The sequence below is a fragment of the Diabrotica virgifera genome, chromosome 6, assembly GCF_917563875.1.
Source record: "Diabrotica virgifera virgifera chromosome 6, PGI_DIABVI_V3a".
Taxonomy (NCBI): Eukaryota; Metazoa; Arthropoda; class Insecta; order Coleoptera; family Chrysomelidae; genus Diabrotica; species Diabrotica virgifera.
Genome location: NC_065448.1, coordinates 203,078,193 through 203,100,250, shown reverse-complemented (window position 1 = coordinate 203,100,250; position 22,058 = coordinate 203,078,193). Strand labels below are relative to the sequence as shown.

Genomic DNA, 22,058 nt, shown 5'->3' with positions numbered 1-22,058 from the left:
AGGTATCAACTTGTTAAATACTACCCTGAAACTTAGAACTAAAATTCTACAAGAACTAATGAATCAGAGGATAAAGTGTAGAAGATGAACAAGGTTTTTGTACTGGAAGATCGTGTACAGATGCAATATTCATCATAAAGCAAATTACTGAAAAATCACTAGAGTATAATAGACCAACATTTGTGTGTCTGATTGACTTGAAGAAAGCATTTGACAGAGTAAAACTTAAAGACGTAATCAATCTTCTGTATAATAGAGAAATCCCCTAGATATCATAAAAACTATTGAAAACATCTACCAAAACAACAAAATGGAAGTCTGAATAGATGGATAACTTACAGAATCTATAGACAGGCATTGGAATAAGGAATAAGGCAAGGAGACTAATTAAGTCCTATGCTCTTCAATTTAATCATGGATGAAATCATGATTCTGCAAGAATGGCTGTATCGTCAGCGTATCGAATATTGTTTACTACATATCTGCCTAGTTTTACTTTCTCTAGTCAGTCATCCAAACCCTTCCTAAAGATTTCTTCAGAGTATAGATTAAAAAGACTGAGTGACAAAACACAACCTTGTCGTACTCCAGTTTGATGGGTAGTTTTTTAGAACGACTATCTCCAATTTGGTTAGAGGCTATTTAAGTATGTGGATGTTCAAAGTAATTATGTAATTAGCCAATTCAAAATTCTTATCTACATTTAATTTAGGTCTTGCACTATAAACTGCGTAATGCCTCCTCTACATATCAGCAGACGCGTCTGCGGACGCATCTGCCGATATATGTGATGCCTCCTCTACATATCAGCAGACGCGTCCGCGGATGACATCCCCGTATGCATCCGCAGATGCGTAGATGGGGTAATTTGGTCGTCTGTTGTTTATTTTTTGCATCTGCCGACGCGAAAAATAAACAACAGACGACCAAATTACCCCATCTACACATCTGCGGATGCATAGGGGGATGTCATCCGCGGACGCGTCTGCTGGTATGTAGAGGAGGCATCAGATACATCGGCAGATGCATCCGCAGACGCGTCTGCTGATATGTAGAGGAGGCATTAGGGAGACGAACATTTTGTGGGATTGCAAGAGTTATATTTGGATGTTCATTTTTTGTAACCCTGTGCATCACTGATTAAATTATTCTCTCTGTAAAAACAACTTTCAGAAAGGTATAAATATATACTTGGCTACAGGTTTTTACCTTTTTACGTGTACCTTCTTTATTCTCTTTCATAATTGTTTCGAAATTAACATATCAATTTACTGTAGATAGATTCAATATTACATATTGCCATAAAAGAGATAAGTAACGTGTATATGGCCCAATCATAACTCTTCACTATAACGTTATTAGAGAAAGTGTTGATAAATATTCCAATTTTAAATACTTGTTTTACGACTGGTGTTAGTAAATTAGTAATTTATGGGTCTATACAAGTGATATGAGGAGACATGCATCTGATAAAAGGACAATAAAAATGAAATAAAGTGGATTAATGAAAAGGCAGTCTAGTTAAGTGAACATTTAATTAAACCAATGTGTTTTATCTTTAATAATAAGTGATTTTTATAAGTGTTACTTACAGAAAGAATTTAATATCAAAACACTTCAGTGTGGATTACTCTTTTCTTAATATATTTTTGTATGTTCGAATTTATTTCCGGTAATTAAAAGCTTTTTTTTTCGAAAGGCTTTGGTTGGTATAACCGTTCGTACTGCAGACAATTTGTTTATTGTAGCCATTGTAGGAACATCTTAATCTAAAATAAGAGCCTTATTAAAACTAGGAAGTGTCCAGAAAATAAATTACGGTAGCTACAGACCTACGAGAGACTTATCCTGACCAGAAAATAAGAAAAAATGTCGACAATAACTTCATTCTACAAAAAGGAGGATTCAGACCCGTCAAATCTTGCACATGTCAATTCCTCGCACTAACAGAACACATTGAAGTTAGCTTAGGGAGCGTTCAAGTATTACGTAACGCGATTTTTGACCCCCCTCCACCCCTAACGCACTGTAATGGGCGTTTAACTATTACGTAACGCAATTTTTGAAGATTTTTGACCCATACTTGAACGTTGAAGAAAAACTTACCAGGGGCTGCTTTCGTCAAGCACTTCCTCTTTGCTGACGATCTCTTAATATGTACTCAAGAAAAAAGTTTTAAAGAAATAGAAGAGAAACTAGAAACTGCCTTTCAAAACAATGACTGCGTACTACCTGCAGAATTCCCTGAGACCCAATCCTTCTTAAACCCAAGTCTATGACTTCCACCTTCCCGTAAAGGAAGCTAAACGAAAACTTCAAATTGCGTGGAATTACTTGAAATTAGAATACAGACCAACACAAATATCTGGAGTAACTCTGGACCGATCCCTCACCTACTACAGAAAACACTGCATAAAAACGAGATGGAAAGTAACAACTAGGAAGAGCATATTCAGGAAGCTAACGGGAAGCAAATGGGGTGCATGCAGGCGCGGATATACAGGGGGGTCAACGGGGCCATGGACCCCCCCTATTGTGTTTAGTCTACAAGCATTTTTTATTATTTTTTCTGCCAACTCTTATTTTCACACGATAAGTAAGTAAGTCTGGACCCCCCTATTATGAATTTCTAGATCCGTGCCTGGGTGCATGTCCTGGCGTCTTAAGAACAACGGCACAGGCACTGTATTTTTCAACTGCTGAATATGCGTGCTCCGTGTGGAACAGATTTACCCACACCAAACAACTTGATACTGCGCTTAAGGAGATATGCAGGATAGTAACGGGATGCATGCAATCGACGCCACTCTCAAATCTATATAAATCAGCGGGCTTTGCAGATCTCTCATGTGGAATGACATATCCGGACACGATTGAGTAAAGGAAGTATTGTACATATTCCATTCATGTAACCTTCTGGCTCAGGTGTTTAGTGTTAACGACTAAAGTCAGCACCCAGCTAATGAGCGATCACCGCCTATTATTACAAGCTTAGATAGGTATTAATAGATACTGTAAAATATACAGGGTGTAACTAAAATACAGGTCATAAATTAAATCACATATTATGGGACCAAATACAGTTCGAATGAACCTAACTTACCTTAGTACAAATATGCACATAAAAAAAGTTACAGCCCTTTGAAGTTATAAAATGAAAATCGATTTGTTTGAATATATCGAAAACTATTAGAGATTTTTTATTGAAAATGGACATGTGGCATTCTTATGGCAGGAACATCTTAAAAAAGAATTATAGTGAAATTTGTGCACCCTATAAAAATTGTATAGGGGTTTTGTTCCCTTAAACCCCCCCCCCCAAACTTTTGTGTACGTTCCAATTAAATTATTATTGTGGTACCATTAGTTAAATTCAATATTTTTAAAAAAAATTTGCCTCTTAGTATTTTTTCGATAAGGCAGTTTTTATCGAGTTAAGGCTTCTTTTTTAATATGTTAACATAAAAATTTTATGGGGGTTTTGTTCCTTTAACCCCCCAAATGTTTGTGTACGTTCCAATTAAACTATTACTGCGGTACCATTCGTTAAACACATTGTTTTTAAAATTTTTTTGCCTCATTGTATTTTTTCGATAAGGCACCTTTTATCGAGAAGTGGTTTCTTTTTTAATATGGTTCAAAATATACCTAAAAATATAAATCATAAATAAATTTTCATATTATTACCAAGTCTCCTTGACAAATATTCAAAATATCTCGATAAAAGCTGACTTTTAAAAAAAGTACTAAGAGGCAAAAAAGTGTTTAAAACATTGTGTTTAACTAATGGTACTACAATAATAATTAACTTGGAACGTACACAAAAGTTTGGGGGGTCTAAAGGAACAAAACCCCCATAAAATTTTTATGGGATGTCCAAATTTCACTATATTTATTTATTAAGATACCACTACCATAAGAATACCATATGCCTATTTTCAATAAAAGATCTCTAATATATTGAAGTTTTCGATATATTGAAAAAAATCGATTTTCATTTTGTAATTTCAAAGGGCTGTAACTTTTTTTTCTGTGCACATTTGTACTAAGGTAAATTAGGTTCAATCGAATTATTTTTGGTCCCAGAATATGTGATTAAATTTATGACCTGTATTTTTGTTACAACCTGTATTGTTTGTTGTTTGGTCCATTGAGAATGGTCCATTCTCTTGGTATCATGATGTTTCTATGTGAAACATCTGAGCCATTTCTACGAAAATAAAATTGTCGAATTTCTTAAAAATATCAACAACAAAGTTATTACAGTTTTCAGTGCCTTTCCTTGGTCCATTCTCCATGTATCATTCCCTATTTAACATGGCTTCGTCTACTTTGTTTTTCCAGGATCTTCTCGTTGAATCTCTCTACTGTCTTCCTATGGAGCTCCATTCTGTTTTTTACTGACCCTTATTATATGTTCGTATCACTTCAATGTTTTCTGTTCTAGAAATGTTAACGTTCGTTTGCCTAGCGATATTCTTTCTTTCATTTCTTCATTTCTTATTGTGTTCATATTTTATTCAATATCCAATTTTCTATGCTGTATGTCAAAGTACTTTGCACTAATGTTTTATTTCATATTCTATTTCACCAAATGTGATTAGTTATTTAATTTCAGACTTTGTTTTTCCTAGCCTTTGTTTAATCTCCTCTGTTGACGGTTTTTTGCTATTCTAAACTCCAGGTACTTGTATTTAGCTTTCTCTGTTAGTATTACGTAACACTAGTCGCTAACCTCTTTTATAATTCCTTTCAAAACAAAACGTTAATCTATAGGCACCCTATAGCTTATTTTTCTTGGAGCTTCATCATCTAACTCAGATCTTCTGTATCGTATGCAATCACTACTTGATTATCTTCAAAGCTGTATGTATGTAGGTATTCGTTCCTCAAAGGTGTCTCCATTCTTTGCGTTTTTTCTTCCTTGTTTTTAGTTTTTCCAAATATAATGTAAATAGTGCTGCAGGTGTAAAACATTCTTGCAAGAGACCCTTTGCTGTACTGCAGCTTCCTATAATTCATTGCTATTTTAATGAACACTTAGTTTTCTTTGTAAAGTTTTTTGTGGTGTCCGAACCTTCCTTAAACTAAAAAGTTTTAAATTGCTTGCAAAAAACGTTTTATATATTAATGGAAATTATAGCGTATTTCTAGTAAATTTATTTTTTTTCTTTACCAGATTTAATTTTAAGACAAAACAAATTTCTAATATCAACTCAGCACTTTTTTCTAAACATTCATTATATTCCGCATCTGCGTTTGGTTTATAAAAAAAGCTAATAGGCAGGTACATATTTGCTTTAATTTAAATCTACAGGGTGTGTTAAATATAAAAACCATAATTAATCAGTCGAGTTGCTAGCAGCCTGTGCCTACCTCTTATTTGTAATTCGTAATTTCGAGATGATAATGAGACCGATATACACTTAACACCTTTACCTCTCTAACACCTGCAAGCCCCTTATCGTTTTCAATATCCGGAAAATTTTATAGCCCCGTTAAAAACCTGTGGCCCTTTTGATGTATTCCTTTTTAGATTAGACGATAAAGCACTAGCACTAGAAGGTTGAGGTGTTTCAAAATATTTTAGAATAAAACAAACTTAGGAATAATCTTTTATGCTGATAATAAACGAGACATTGAAGCATGCTATGTAAAAATGAGTGAAAATAGTATGGTCAAATATTCACAGAATGGGCATCATCATCATCATCAAAATTTCGATTTCTAATTAAATTTTTGTTCATTTTAATTCTTTACACAATGCTACACAATAAACTTAAAAAAACATAAACAAAATACACTACTACAAAATGTCGATAACAAAATTATTTAATTTCACTGAATATTAATGTTTGAGAGAAATTGCGAAAGTGCCCAGAAACGTAGCTGAACGCTATCTGTACAGAGAAATCAAGCAAGTTTGAGTACTACAGATAACGGAAGAAAAAGCCACGAAAAAATTTGCTGTGCTTGAAAATCATCCAAACCAGATCCTGCGAGAATCAATAGGTTGCTAGTCCTGTCACCAGGGGTTACAACGGCCTCATTTATTCAGATGAGCTTACCCAAGTTTTTTTATGGATTTTGACCCGTAGAACACGAATTTTTTGGGTAACAGTTGATCGGGATGTCGATAAGATTGTTAAAAACAAAGAACTTGAGGAATTACATAACAGCGATTTCTCGCAAAACAAAACATTTTTTTGTATTTGTTGGGTCATTCTAAATAAAAAATGTTCTACCAAGTTTTTTCGTAGGATGCATAGTTTTCGAGATAAACGCGGTTGAACTTTCAAAAAATCGAAAAATTGCAATTTTTAAACCCGAATAACTTTTGATTAAATAATAAAATTGCAATTCTGCTTATAGCCAGTGAATGGGAGCAAGAATAGGATATTACCTCCGAATTTTATCCTACTGCATGGATTTTAATGAAATTTTGGGCCTAGCCTCTACTTATCTCCTAATTCAAAGTCGACCCTATGGCGATGTGTGCTTTATCTTGGGGGTGGTCCCCCCCCATCTTAGGGGTGGAAAATTTTTTGGTTAAAATTACTACGGAATTTGCTAGAGAACCTAATTCTAAGCAAAAACTGTTCTATAATTTTTTATTGAAAACCCAATACTTTTTGAGATATTCGTGTTTGAAAATTGGCCATTTTCATTTAAACATAAACGTTTTCGAAAGGTTTTTTGCGAAAAAAACTATGCATCTAACTAAAAAAACTATATTAAACATTTTTGTAGGTTTTAAACAACAAAGAGATACCTGCCTTCATAAATATTCTAGTTATAATACAAAAAGAGATATGGGAGGTGAAAATAGTTTGTTTTTTGGTACATTCTCAAATTGGTGTATTCAACTTGAAATAACAGAGAAACGGTCGATTTTAGATATATAATGCTACTAATACCTTTTGTAGTGCTTGAAAAGAACTTTAAAATGAGCTATATTAAAGGTCCACTACATTAAAATTAAGCGAGATATGCTGCAAACAAATTTGATAACTAATGTATTATAAGAAAAAATGAGAAGTAATTTTCACCCCCATCCACCAAAATAACCAAAATGTAACTGCATCGTTTTCCTTCCACAATACCTTTTATTATAGTATTATTTCTATGTTCAACAAGTTGGACGGGTTTAAAATGAATGGTTTTTGAAAAAAAAAAAGATCAAATTATAGAGCGCATTTTTAAATTTCCTTAAAAATCTTCGTTTTCGCCATGTAACTTGAAAATGACAAGAGATGCAGTAATGAAAAATAAAAGATAAATTTTTATCTGAAAAAGCCCTACATTTTTGTGTGGTATCTTTCGTATCTCTTATCTTTTTCGAGTGACATGGAGGAAAAGGAAGATTTTAAAAAAAAAATTAAAAATGCGCTCTATAATTTGATCTTATTTTTTTTTCAAAAGCCATTCATTTTAATCCAGTCCAACTTTTTAAACATAGAAATAACACTATAGTAAAAAGTATTGTAGAAGGAAAATGATGTATTTAAATTCTGATGGATGAGGGGTTAAATAAACGTCATCAACTTTTTTGCAGAATATCTCGCTTAGTTTGAATTAATCGACATTTAGTATTGCTCATTTTAGAGGTCTTTTCAGGCACTACAAAAGTTATTAGTATCATTATACACCTAAAATCGACAGTTTCTCTGTTATTTCGAGTTGAATACACCGATTTGAGCATGCAGCAAAAAACAAACTCTTCTTACCTACCATATCCCTCTTTGTATTTTAACTAGAAGATTTATGAAGGAACGAATTACTTTGTTTTTTTATAACCTACAGAAATATTTTATATAGTTTTTTTGTTAGATGCATAGTTTTTAAGGTATTCGCAAAAATCCGTCCGAAAAGGTGTCATTTTTTCAATGAAAATGGCCAATTTTCAACCACGAATAACTCAAAAAGTATTGAGTTTTTAAAAAATAATTATGGAACCGTTTTTACTTAAAATTAGGTTCCCTAGCATCTCCCGTGGCTATTTTAACCAAAAAAATTTTTCACCCCCGAGAAGGGATGAGAACCACCCCCAACATAAAAGCGCAGATTGGCATACGGTAGACTTTGTTTCTTGAGCTATTCCCTACTTACTGTGAAAATATCAAGTAAATCGATGTAGTAGGATAGAAATCGGAGCCAAATACCCTCATTGACTGCCCTATTACCTCACTTTAAAGTTTAAGTCAAATTATATCGGTTTTGATTATTTGCATTGCTAAAAATTAATTTTTTTATTGTTAAACAAAGCTATAAACACATAGTGCTTGAGTGTTGTTTTCAATGATCTCTCATTTAAAATCGAACGAGTAGGTAGAGTAACTACAAATGCAAGCGAGTCAACGTAGGATTTGTTAAAACGGATGTATTGGGACGGGAAACACTATGTGTTTATAGCTTTGTTTTACAATAAAAAAAAAAATAAATAAATTTTTAGCAATGCAAATAACCAAAAGCGATATAATTTGACTTGAACTTTCAAATGCGGTAAGCAGAATTGCTATTTTATTTTTAATCAAATGTTATTCGGGTTCAAAAATTGCCATTTTTCGATTTTTTTAAAGTTCAACCGCGTTTATCTCGAAAACTATGCATCCTACGAAAAAACTTGTAAGAACATTTTTTTCTTAGAATGACCCAATAAATACAAAAAAATGTTTTGTTTTACGAAAAATCGCTATTATGTAATTCCTCAAGTTATTTGATTATAACAAACTTATCGACATCCGGATCAACTGTTACCCAAAAAATTCGTGTTCTACGGGTCAAAATACATAAAAAAAAACTTGGGTAAGTCCATCTGAATAAAGCAGGCCGTTGTAGCCCCCATGGCGACAGGACTATTGCTAAATGCTTAAAAAAATAATAAGATGACAAAATAACCACATAGTTTGTTACTCAGGACTCCCATGCAACAAGAATTTTGCCGATTTGTAGCCTCTATGTTGTTGACTTAATGAAAAAGCTGGAAGCTTTTGAGATGTGTTTGTTTAGTATAATTTTGAAAATACAATTGACCGATCATATTATGAACGAAAAGGTGTTGCACAGAATGGGAAGAGACCCAGAACTTTTGACCACCATTAAAAAAGGAGTCTTCTTCTTCAGGTGCCGTGTCCGTATTCAGACGTTGGCCGTCATAATGTTTACAAGTTCCTGAAACCTCTCTCTATCGGCTGCTGCGCGAAATAATTCTTCTACCGTGGAACCACACCATTGTCTAATATTACGCAACCATGAAAGTTTCTTTCGACCAATCCATCTCTTTTCCTCCACTTTTCCTTGTATTATAAGGCGAAGTAGATGGTATTTAGGCCCTCTAATTATATGGCCGAAGTATTATGTTTTTCTCCTCTTTATGATATTTATGAGCAGGCGCTCTGAATTCATCATTCAAAAAAGGAGTCAGACATCATATTTGGGGCACCTCATTATTATGAAGGGTAAAATCGAAGGAAAAGGGGTCAAAGTAGACGACAAATATTCTGACTGAAAAACATTAGCGACTGGATCGGGTTAAATACACAGACGCTTTTAAGAAAAGTACTAGATAGAGACGAATTTGCAATGGTTATAGCCTACCTTCATTAATGGAGTCTTCACTAGAAGAACAAGTAGTCTCTATACATAGAGCATCAGCGTGCTATAAGGGGTGGAGGATTGTCTGGAACATTGAGGCAAGCTGAAGTGGTTCCTGATCTACTCGGATCAATCCACCTTCCCCCGATGAATTGTAACACCTACATGTCATTTTCTAAGGGGTGTGCACGTCTCACAGATTGGGCGTCTAAGATTCTATTGCTTACTTGCTTGCATTTCGACAAAAGTTTTGAATATAGTAAGTACTACAAAAACGTAAAAGAAATGGGTGAAAGTGGGTCGTACACCAACAAATACTGTGTTGGTAACAATATGTAAATATCCAACTGCATAAAATCCGATTTATAAACTGCAAACTTCACAGATATAAACACATAATACTGAGTTAAGGGGAAATATAACTAAAATAACAACAAACTGGAGTGTCCAACAAGGTGAACTGTCCAACAGAGCTAGAATATTTTGTATTCCTTAAAAACATCACCGTGTTCAATGAACAGCAACACTGATGGATGGTAGATACTAATAAAAATTGAAGTTTGAAGAATTTATATCATAAGAAGAATGTTTATTTTTGATTAAGAGAGTCGGCGCAAAATTTCGATCCAATGCTTTTTAAATAGATTCATTTTTTTCGAATCATGAGAAAACTAATAAGTATTTTTGAAAAATTTAAACGCAGAACGAAAGGTTACATTATTACCGAGGACAGAAACTCCCTGAAAACTTCTATAATGTTTATTTTAACCTTTCAGAGTTAACGTACGGACTATGATTCCGCTTGTCTAAATATTTGTCGATTTCTGACGATTAATTACGATCTCGGTCGTGGCGTGATCGCCAGCTTCAAGTGAGGGGATACTCTATTTAGTACTGTTGTGAGAATTATCTTAGTGCGTTTAGTTCTTCTGCTATATTGACTTGCAGAACGTGAGTCCGCACGTTATACAAGTTGTCACAAATCTTCACGTAAGATTCAATTTTAAAATATTTTGTTGTTAGGGTAAATATAAAAATATTTATGTAATTTATAATTGGGAGTGATCTACTGATTACGTTTTCTGTATATTTGATTGATATAAACTTATTTTTGTTACAGATTTTTTAAGATGAGTTTCGAAAAGCAACTAGCATATCTTGAAAAGCTGCATGCGGAATTTCTCTCTGATTCTGAGCCAGAAGCTGAACCTGACGATGATGATGCTAGTTTTTAAGGAGATTATGAAGAAGTACAGGACCACGATACCGACATGGAAGAAGACATTGAGGAGAGAATCTTATAATCTCCGAAGACAGCAGCGAATATTGACTTATTTCCGTTCATTCATGTATCTACTTTGCACAGCTCAAACATTTGTTTTTTATTTAGTCATTGTTTAGTTTCTTATAAATAATTGTTTTGTATTGTTTTTGTGATTTATAGGACTCAAAATATGAAAAGGATATATCCGTTCACTTTTATTTTTGAAGTATGAGTTTAAGTGCAAGTTATAATAAATTTATTTGCAAATGTTTTTTTTGTCTTTATATTTAAACAATTGACAAGCTCTCAGACCGTTTTTCCGAAAATATTTGTTTTTTGGACCTTTTCTGGATGTGCGGACTGTGAGTCCGCACGTTACACTTTATGTACCATCATGCCACGTTATCTCTGAAAGGTTTAAGGGGTAAAAAAAGAGAAAATTTGGAAAATTTCATTCAAAAAAACCTTTTGTTTATTCTAAGAGGCTTTTTGCCCTCGATAATAATGTAATCTTACATTCTGCGTTTAAATTTTTCAAAAATATTTATTAGTTTTCTCAGGATTAGGAAAAAATGAATGCACTTAAAAAGCATTGGTCCAAAATTTTGCGCCACGTAACAAATAAAAAGATGTTTATGCGTATATTTTGTTTTCATTTTCATGATAATATCGATACACCTTTTTGTATATCTCTCAACCTGACTGGAAATTTAGTTGACAGGAACTCATAACTTAGCGCCGGACTCCACTTGCGATTTGTAGTCGCGCGATTGTTTTGTCGCAATAATTGAACACATTGTTTCAAATCCAAGTCAATCCATTTGCGACTAAATAATCGTGGATTGACTTGTATTTGAAACAATGTATTCAATCTTCGCGACAAAACAATCGCGCGACTACCAAATCGCAAGTGGAGTCCGGCGCTTAAAGTCTCACATCTTTGTATATCGAAATCGAATCTATAGTTAACGAAATTGGTATTGCATAACGGTAGTAAAAAATAGAAGTACCTACAGATTTTCTTAAATAAAATAATATTTACTCACCAAGCATTTGCTGCCATTCCGAAGTAGTACAAAAGCAGGAAGATGAAAGCGCAATTAATGTTCGACAAACCATCTTCAGGCGATTTTGGACAAGACATCGTTATTCTTCCAGAAAACATTCTTAGAGCCCAGCCTGTGCTTAGCAAAACGTAGCAGAGAGCTAAGCTAAGAAGGGGTCTTGCCTTTACCCGACCGCCACCAATGGTTAAAGTCATTGCTGCTCCCAAGCTTATTATAAGGCAAATGAAACCCCATACAGTCACCCACACCTGAAACGAAAATATTTGAATTAATTTAAATAAAGGCAAAGCTTCCATCTTCATAAATTTTTTCCTATATTATATACTATATACTATACTAAAATCTACTGCTATACTAAATAAAACTATACTAAAAGCTCTTGAGCGTGAAACAGCTGGAATAAAGGTAAATGGAGTTCCCATTAACAACATTAGATATGCGGATGACACTGTCGTCTTAGCTGAAAATATTGGGATCTTCAAAGGCTGGTGACCAGAATAGCGGAGTTTGGACAAGAACACCGGCTAACAATGAACGTCAAGAAGACAAAGTTTATGAGAATATCGAAAACTCAAAAAAATAACGAAAATCTCTTCCTAAACGGATCCAATATCGAACGAGTCGACCAATATGCATACCTTGGAACAATGATCAACTCCACAGGGGATTACTTACAGGAAGCCAAAATCAGAATAGAAAAGGCTAGAGTAAATTTTAACAAGATGAGAAAAGTGCTCTGCTCAAGAGATTTGAAGTTGGAGCTAAAAGTTAGGTTGGCTAGGTGCTACGTTTTCTCGACTTTGTTTTATGGAATGGAAGCTTGGACCTTGAATGCTGCATCAATGAAAAACTAGATGAATTGAAAAGTCTCAGATACATAATCCACCATTATAATAAAAATTAAAATGGTAAATAGTTATTTAAATCTGAAACTTTTCTTGTTGGAAATTCTTTCTGGTACATCCTTAATCTGCGGCTTTTACAATTTATAAGACACCAGCAGACGAATATAGAAAACAAAAAGGACTCTACTATAGCAGTCACATTCCGTTTTCATTCGTCTAGGACCTAGGAAAAGGACAGAAAGAAACTTCCTAATACAGTAAAACCTCTGTTAACCGAAACCTTTTTAACTGAAACATCGTTTAATCGAAACAGCTGATTTCGCCAATAAAAAGTAAATTTTTATCGCAAAATCGATGTTAATTTGTCAACATCGTCAATATTGCTTTCATACAATTAAAGAACGCAATTAAATATACAACACGTTACGAAATCACCTCATAGTATTTTTTAGTACCGACTTTGACCAAGAATACTATGTAATTTGATACAAGAAAAATCCAAAAAGAATGTTATTTTTAACCGAAATTCTTGTTATCCGAAACGGCCTTTCCCCAAGTATTTCGGTTAACGGAGGTTTTACTGTACATACTCAAATCTGAGTAAAGATAGAAAAGTAAAAGACGGTTTTTGCTTGCTTTCGATTCAGAGGGATGCACAATCCCTGGACAGCTGTTTCTGCCTTACAGGCTTCCTCAGTATCCTCAGCAAAGCTAGCGTGCACACCTCTGAAGCGAAAACGAGCCAGCCTATCTATTCAAGTGAAATTTCAAAACTAGAAAGAACTAGAATTATTCGAGCTGTGGGTGTACAGTAAGAATTCTGAAAATATCGTGGGCAAAACACGTCACAAACAAAGAGGTTCTGAGAAAGATGAATAAAGAAATGGAAATCTTGAATACCATCAAAACAAGAAAATTGGAATATCTCGAACATATTATTACACGTGGAGAGAGATACAACCTACTCCATTTGATTATGCAGGGAAATATTTAAGGAAAAAGAAGCATACGGAGACGCAGAATATCGTGGATGCACAACCTGAGAGAATGGTACGGATCATCATTCTCTTTGCCTTATCCCTATGCGGGGTCGGCTTCCCTAATTGCATTTCTCCACACAATTCTGTCTTGGGTCATATCAATGCTAATCCCCTTTACCAACATGTCCTGCCTTATCGCCTCCCCCCAGGTCTTCTTTGGTCTTCCTCTCCTACTCCTTCCAGGAATCTGCACTTCAGCTATTCTTCGTATTGGGTGATTAACGTCTCGACGTTGAACATGACCGAACCATCTTAACCTATACTCTCTCATTTTGGCATCAATTGGTGCCACACCTAGACTTCCCCTAATATACTCATTTCTAATTTTATCCTTCTTTGTCACTCCACTCATCCATCTAAGCATTCTCATTTCCGCCACATGCATTCGTTGTTCCTCTTTCTTTTTCACTGCCCAACATTCAGTTCCGTACATCATAGCCGGTCTTATGGCTGTTTTATAGAATTTTCCCTTCAGCTTCATTGGAATTTTTCTGTCACACAACACACCACTCGCTTCTTTCCACTTCATCCATCCAGCCCTAATTCTACTGCATGCATCTCCATCTATTTCTCCATTACTCTGTAATACCGATCCTAGGTACTTAAAACTATTGCTTTTCACAATCATTTCACCATCCAAAGATACCATTTTATTTGTAGTAGCTCCATCTTTAAATGAACATTCCAAATACTCTGTTTTTGTCCTACTAAGTTTTAAACCTTTTTCCTCCAGAGCTTGTCTCCACTGTTCCAGTTTTTGTTCTAAGTCTCTTTCACTATTTCCTACTAACACGACATCATCAGCATACATTAAGCACCATGGAATGTTACCCTGTAGTTTCGCTGTTATCTGGTCCAAAACTAATGAGAATAAATACGGACTAAGCACAGAGCCTTGGTGCAATCCTACTTTCACATGAAATTTATCAGTCTCTCCCACACCTGTCCTAACACTAGTCGTTACTCCCTCATACATATCCCTCACAATCTTTACATATTCACCAGGGACTCCTTTCTTATTGAGTGCCCACCACAGGATCTCTCGAGGAACTCTATCATATGCTTTCTCAAGATCAATGAATACCATATGAGCGTTTGTTTCTTTACTCCTGTATTTTTCCATCAACTGCCTTATAATGAAAATTGCATCTGTTGTTGATCTACCCTGCATAAAGCCAAATTGATTCTCGGATATTTCGGTCTCTTCACGTATCCGTCTGTCAATTACTCTTTCCCATATTTTCATGGTGTGGCTAAGCAGTTTTATAGCCCTGTAGTTTGTACATTGTTGTATATCTCCCTTGTTTTTGTAAACAGGTACCAGTATACTGCTTCTCCATTCGTCTGGCATTTGTCCGACTTCCATAATTCTATTAAATAGACCTGCTAGCCACCTTGTTCCTGTCTCTCCCAATGCTCTCCATACTTCCCCAGGAATATCATCTGGTCCTACCGCTTTTCCTTTCTTTATTTTTTGAAGCGCTTGAGCCACTTCCTCGTTGGTTATTTTGGTGACCATTGCTGCTACTGTCTCCGTTGACTCTACAGGCTGTCTGTCAAATTCTTCATTTAATAAGCTGTCAAAGTACTTTCTCCATCTCTTTTTGACTTCCCTTTCGTGAACTAGTATTTTATTATTTTCATCTCGGATACATCTAATCTGATTAAAATCTTTTGCTTTCCTTGCTCTCTGTTTGGCTATTTTATATATCTTCGTTTCGCCTTCCCTGGTATCAAGTTGATCATACAGGTTTGAAATATGGTACGGATGTACATCAAATTAACTTTTCAGAGCAGCCGTCTCTAAAATTCGAATAACTATGATGATTGCCGACCTCCGTTGCGGAGATGACACTTAAAGAAGATACTAAAATCAAATAAAGACGCACTAGAAATAAACAAACCACGCGAAACGAAGAGCACTCCCGAATCACGATTTACAATGTATAAACTTTGTAAATCATGATTTGGGATTTACAATGTATACAAGTACATTGTAAATGTATATACCTACATTGTAAATTATGATTTGGGAGTGCTCCTTGTAAAATTCAACGTGTCTTGGTTTGTTTATTTGTAGTGCATCTTTATTGTGATTTTAGTATAAACATTTCCACAGTTTTCACTGTATTACTTCACTCAACCGTTCTCTCCAGTTCTTTCTGTTTTGCCAGTACCCTCTTGTAGATTTCTCCTTTCCAGGTTAATATCTATGTTCTATGCAGTCTATTCTATCTGAGTTCATTCCCATTCTTTTCTTAATCTCATATGTTATTTAGTCTATCTCTTCTTATTACTCTGCAGCTAGCTGCACCTAAGGAGTTCCATCTCTGTTGCCCTTTTTTTCTCCTTTCACATAACCATCCCTTCGCACTTTATTTTCAATAATTTCAGGGTTTTCTCCACACGATTATTTTGAACAGGGTAGAGGATGTGGACCAGCTCTGTAGTAGTCCCTTTGTCGTCTTAAATGGACTGCATATTCTATTGCCCGTTTTGATAGCTACTTTGTTGTTCTTGTAGTGTGCTTTTACTGCTTTTATTAATATTCGTAGAGCTTCGATGTCTTCCATTGCTCCTCATAACTTGGTTCTAGGTATCTAGTCATAGACCTTCTTAACATCTACAAAATCCAGGTGGACGGATCTATTTTTGGCCATTCTTATTTTTTCTATTTTTCTATTGTTCGACCGTGTAAATGTGATCTAAGCATGCTTTTCCCCGCTGTGAACACTGCCTGGTCTTCTTCGATTTTCTCCTTTATATCCATTTCTAATTTTTCCTTTATTGTCGTTCCATACAGTCTGACCATACACGATTTAATGCTGATTTCCATATATTTATTTTTCCTTTAATTTAATATTCCTATTCAGCAATATTTAGGTAGAGCACCCATATAAATAGTATTTAAATATAAAAATACTTTCTCCTTTCTCTATAGAACTCTCAGTGTTAAAGACCTGGATAATTTCATAACGAGTTGTACCACCCACAAAGGAGAATCTATTTTCTAAAAATGCTAGACACATAATAATCATTTGCCTTGAAAGTGAATTCGCCCTATTTGAAAGCTATAATTTCATTTGAGAAACAGGTAACCTGATGATTTTTTTTTCTTTTGTTAGCTTTAAAGCCAGTATTTATTGGCCTAAGGCTGTTTATGAATTTATTTTAGATAAGCGTCGATAAAGGATAAATGTATGATAGATTATTAGAATAAATTACGAACACCGGTTATAAAAGAATGTCATAATTATGGTGATACACATAGAGGGAATGAAAAAAGTAACTTTTTAACACGTTGACGGCAAATGTATGCATACGCAAGTGTTGTGGCACTATTGTGTTTTGCAAAATAGAATAGGGTAATTGCTGAATTTCTTTTAGCGCTTATCGTTTATGGAAACACATTTTTTTAATATTTTTTTCTAAACATGTGGACGACGACCATGGACGTCGTGTTACATTTCATAATGCATCTATAGATGTAATGTGACACTTTTTGACATCGATTTTGTGTCAGAGTTCGTTATTTTAAAAATGTCGTCTATAGACGTTGTGCCACATTACATCAATGGAATTTAACGTCTATAGACGTTCTGTCCATCAACGTGTTAAATACTAGGTACATCAGACTACAAAATATAATGTAGGTATGATATGAATAATAGAAAAGACATTCTTATGCGGCCGATGTTGATGATTAACAGTACGTAAAACATAAAAAATATAAATAGAAAATTTATATTTCTTTAATCTCTTAATCGTTTTAAAGGATTGGATATAGGTACTAATATAAAGGAAATTGATACACGTAAACTCATCCCCAATTAGCATAAATCCCGTTTCGTTAATCTAATCTAAGGCATAAATCTTATAATGCACTCGTAAATAGGACACGCAATAAAACCAGGATTTTAAAATAGACCAGGATATATTTGCAAACTGATCCCTAGTCTACATGCAGTCAGTGGAAGGTAAAGATCATAAAAAATATACTTTTATTATACACTTTCATATAGCGAAAAATTTTACAATTCAGTTTTAAGTTTTTAAGATCTTTTAATTTTTTGTTGTTTTAACATGACGGTGTTTCATCAAGTAGATTTTCAGCGTTTCTAAGCCAGGAAACAGAGCTTTGCGCGTGTAGAAAATTAACTTTCCTTCGTCTTCTATGCAGTGGTATCATCATACTCAAGCTTTTAGTTTTCTATGTGTTACAGAATAGGGAACTTGCATAAAATTTTAATTTCGAAAAAAATCCTATAAATCACAACAGAACATAATTTAAAACATATTATATCAAAGAAAAAATTTTTTTTGTCTTTCTTTTGGCCCCTAAAGACGATTAAAAATTCAAATTATACCAGCCAGCCCAAAACGCGGCCTCAATTTTCGTGACGTCATATCATTGCAGCAGTGGAGGTTCTAGACCAAAAAAACTGGGGGGCAAGGGAGCACAACCGGTGAATAAACAAGATAAAGTGCCTTTTTAACGAAGATTATAGTACAAAAGTCCTGTTAAAACTGAGGGGAGGGCGGCTGCCCCCTGCCCCAGGCTAGAACCGCCACTGTATTGTAGTATTGGTTGTCCTTGCCATTAACCCATTCGTTTGGCATTCGTTTTCACAATCCGTTTTATAAATATTTTGATAGTTGCTATTTCTGACTAATATTTGAGTGTTTTTGTTAAGACAATTTCGAACTAATATTTAAGTGTTTTTGTTAAGACAATTTTTAATTAATAGTTGAGTGTTTTTATTACTTAAAACAATTTTTTTAAAATGACCGAAGAGGATTTTTCTAAAGGCCATTCTAATAACTTACCTATAGTAAATATGTGTATGGTAGCCACATATATTTTCAAAAGGGTGAAAATTTTTCCGTTGCAGAAGTTCGGAAAGTTAAAACAGATAAAAGTAAGTACATAATATGTATATTATACTCCTATTATACTTACTAATAATTTTATTCTGAATATTATTCTCACAATAAGTATTTAACATAAACTTAGTACATACTTTATATTAAGTATAGTGGCAATATTATATTGTTATCCTATTCTCTCCTATACTCTCCTTTCCTTCAAAAACTGTATCAAACTCCAATCTCTATAAACTGGTATATATTATTATAAAGACATACGATAAATGTCATTAAAATATAAATATAACCATAAACATAAATAAAATATAATGATGTGACGTCACGGGTCGTTTGAAATGGTTTAAATACACAGAAGATTTTAAATTTGTACTTCTAAGTTATTATGAGTTTTTGAAGCGTGAAATTTTGGAAATCTAATTTTTAAACAAAACTGAACATTATTATGTAATAAAAAAAATGTGCCCTATTTACCAAAATCGTCTATTATTTTCAAAAAAGTAAAATAACGCTAAAACGATAACACTTGTATACATCGAATGTATGCTCAACAAAGTATTCCTAGAATGTAATGAGATATTGGGAAATGCAAATTAAATAACAATAATAATAATAAGACATGTGTTAGACCCGGACTGACATAAGCAGCTGAGACAAGGGCCGAGACAACAAAGACCAAACAAATAATGAGAACAACAGAGATGAAAACCCTAAGATCCTTAAGAGGTATCACACTCGGAGAAAGAATACGAAACGAAGATACATTGGGAGAGCTAGGCGTTCAAGACGTAGTGAGATGGACAAGAGCACGACGACGCATGTGGAGAGACCACGTAGATCGGATGAACCCTGAACGTATGGGAAAGACCCAAAAAACGATGGTACGAGAGTTGGAGCTCCGGATCTCAGCAGAGACTGTAACAGAAGAAACAGGACATAGTCCTATTAAAAGAAGAAGAAATTAAATAACGAAATACCACATGCTCACAATAATATTTTAATTAAAAAGCTCACTATGTAGCTGAATTTTCAGATCTCAAATCCGTTTAGATTGGCAGACGTCTAATAGACCACTCACCGTGAGACACCCAATATATTTATGTAAATATATCAGTTAAATTTTAAAGAAAGGGAAATTCGATTTGAATTCCATATAGGTCACCGTTTAGCATATATAGTGAAACTCACTTTCTAAAATTGTAGCCCCCTAAGTGGTCATGTGACCCACCTAGAGCCTAATTAGGGTTTTTACGTTTTTATTTTTTATCTCAGCCGCATCGAAAACTAGCGAAAAACTGTAAATAAAAAAGTTGTAAGCTTTAAAAAGTTCTGTCCGAATTTTTTTTTATTTTTGGCTGTAATGAATATCAAATCCTTAATTGTATGTCACAACATGAACAATAACTCACCTTTTAAAACCCGCCAAATTTTATTACAATGATGCCAGCAGTTTCGGCAAAATCGTAAAAAATGTGTAAAATTTTGTTTTCTTCAACACCCTGTATCTTGAAAATGGATGGCATTACAAAAAATTTTTATTAAGCAAACCCCAATTATTTTTCAGTTTTTTACCTATTCTACATAGTAACGGTGTTAACTTTTTGAAAAATATGTATAAAATTGTATCAAAAAACGAAAAACAAACCGAAAAAATGCGGTTTTTTATTAGGTGCGTTTCACCAATTTTAAAAATTTGAAAAAATTCAGGGTGAAACATTATGCAAAAATACACGTTATATATTTTTTTCGTGAAAACGAATGTCTTAGTTATTTTTTTATACTCATTTGAAATTTTAAAATTGTTCTACAATTTAAATTTCCCGCCAAAAATTAAAAAAAAAATTTCGGACAGAACCTTTTAAATCTTACAACTTTTTTATTTAAAGTTTTTCGCTAGTTCTCGATGCGGCTGGAATAAAAAATAAAAACATAAAAACCCTAATTGAGGAGCTTTTTTACAAAACTGCATAAATCCATTTCCGGCTAAAATACATATTTTGTTGAATTTCGAGAGTTTGGCCTGCCCTAGATCTTGTGTATAAGTCTCATGTGTTAAAAGTTAATATTTTCCATTTAAAATGAACCTAACAATCACGTTTCTTCCACAAAACTTAATTAATCCACTCAAAAACCTTTACCCCATGTCCACTCTTTTTTTATGCAAAACTTAACATCTCCTTCTTTAGCTAACCATTAAAATTAGTTTTTGTGTTACAAAACTGCATAAATCCTCCGGTCTGCAGAACTATCCGTCTACTATTTTTGTTTGGTTTTAAAAGTATCCTCTAGAATTAGATGTTGATTTGTGAAACAAAATATAATATTCGTTAGTTCTAAAACTATTCAGTGGTCGCACTGACAGTGTGTAGCGTAGCCACGCCATGCCACGCTGTGCCCATATTTTTTACAAAACGCGATATCTCCAACAGACACATGGCTATATTTTGTTAACGCAAATCAATAAAAATAATGATAATTAACGTTTTATTTCTCTAACTATCCTCAATTGATTACGGTCTCAGAAATTTCGAAAGTATTAGTACAGCAGCTGCAGCACGTTTTTACGTCTCCTGAAAGTTTTTGAAAAGTGGATTTATGCAGTTTTGCAAAAAAGCTCCTCAATTAGGCTCTAGGTGGGTCACATGACCACCTAGAGGGCTAAAAATTTCAGAAAGTGAGTTTAACTATATATGCTAAACGGTGACCTATATGGAATTCGAATCGAGTTGGGGGCAGTTTTCATCATCTTACCCGGCTAGGCCCTTTGTTGTTGAATTTACGGGTCTCCAAAGATGGCTGGTGATCAGTTTGTTATATTTCGGAGGGTCTAATAATTTTATGCGATGCTAAAAAATGAAGAGTTCCTACATGTCCGTAGGAAATAGTAATGCAAATAGATGAAGACTGAAATGTAGAGACGGTGTAGACAAGGACGCGAGGAAGATGGACGCAGCAAACTGGCAATGGTTGGCAATAAACAGAAGCGATTGGTGAAATAAACTGGGAAATCGAGGCTCAAAGCTCAACTAGGACTGTAGCACCACTGATGTTGATGTCCTCCCTATGATTTAATATCTGTAATAAATTTTCCCGTGAAATCGATCATTTTTGAAGTTATACTTCTCTAGGCGCGATAGGGAGTGAATTTTTATTATTCTGTGCGCATGCGCACAGAGACAGTATGTTGTTCGTTGATAAATCTTTTAAGTTACATGTATCCGTCCAAAAAAGGTGTGGAAAAAATATATTAGTGTTTTTAGTAAATATATTTATTATAATTTTTGTGTCTTTGGATTTGTCTTCCTCGGGAGTAAGGTAATACGTATCATTAAAACATTTCTTTTTAAATACTTCACTTCGATTA

The 22,058-nt window shown here is 34.1% G+C and overlaps 1 protein-coding gene across 1 annotated transcript in view; it reads right to left on the bottom strand.

Annotated features, from left to right (window-relative positions):
* The window catches only part of LOC114332221 (frizzled-4-like), a 266,152-nt gene that overhangs the window by 217,604 nt on the left and 26,490 nt on the right, over positions 1-22,058 (bottom strand). The window contains exon 2 of the mRNA XM_028281981.2: positions 11,905-12,173. Coding sequence (XP_028137782.2) covers positions 11,905-12,173 — 269 coding nt within the window. The remainder of the gene's footprint in view (positions 1-11,904; positions 12,174-22,058) is intronic.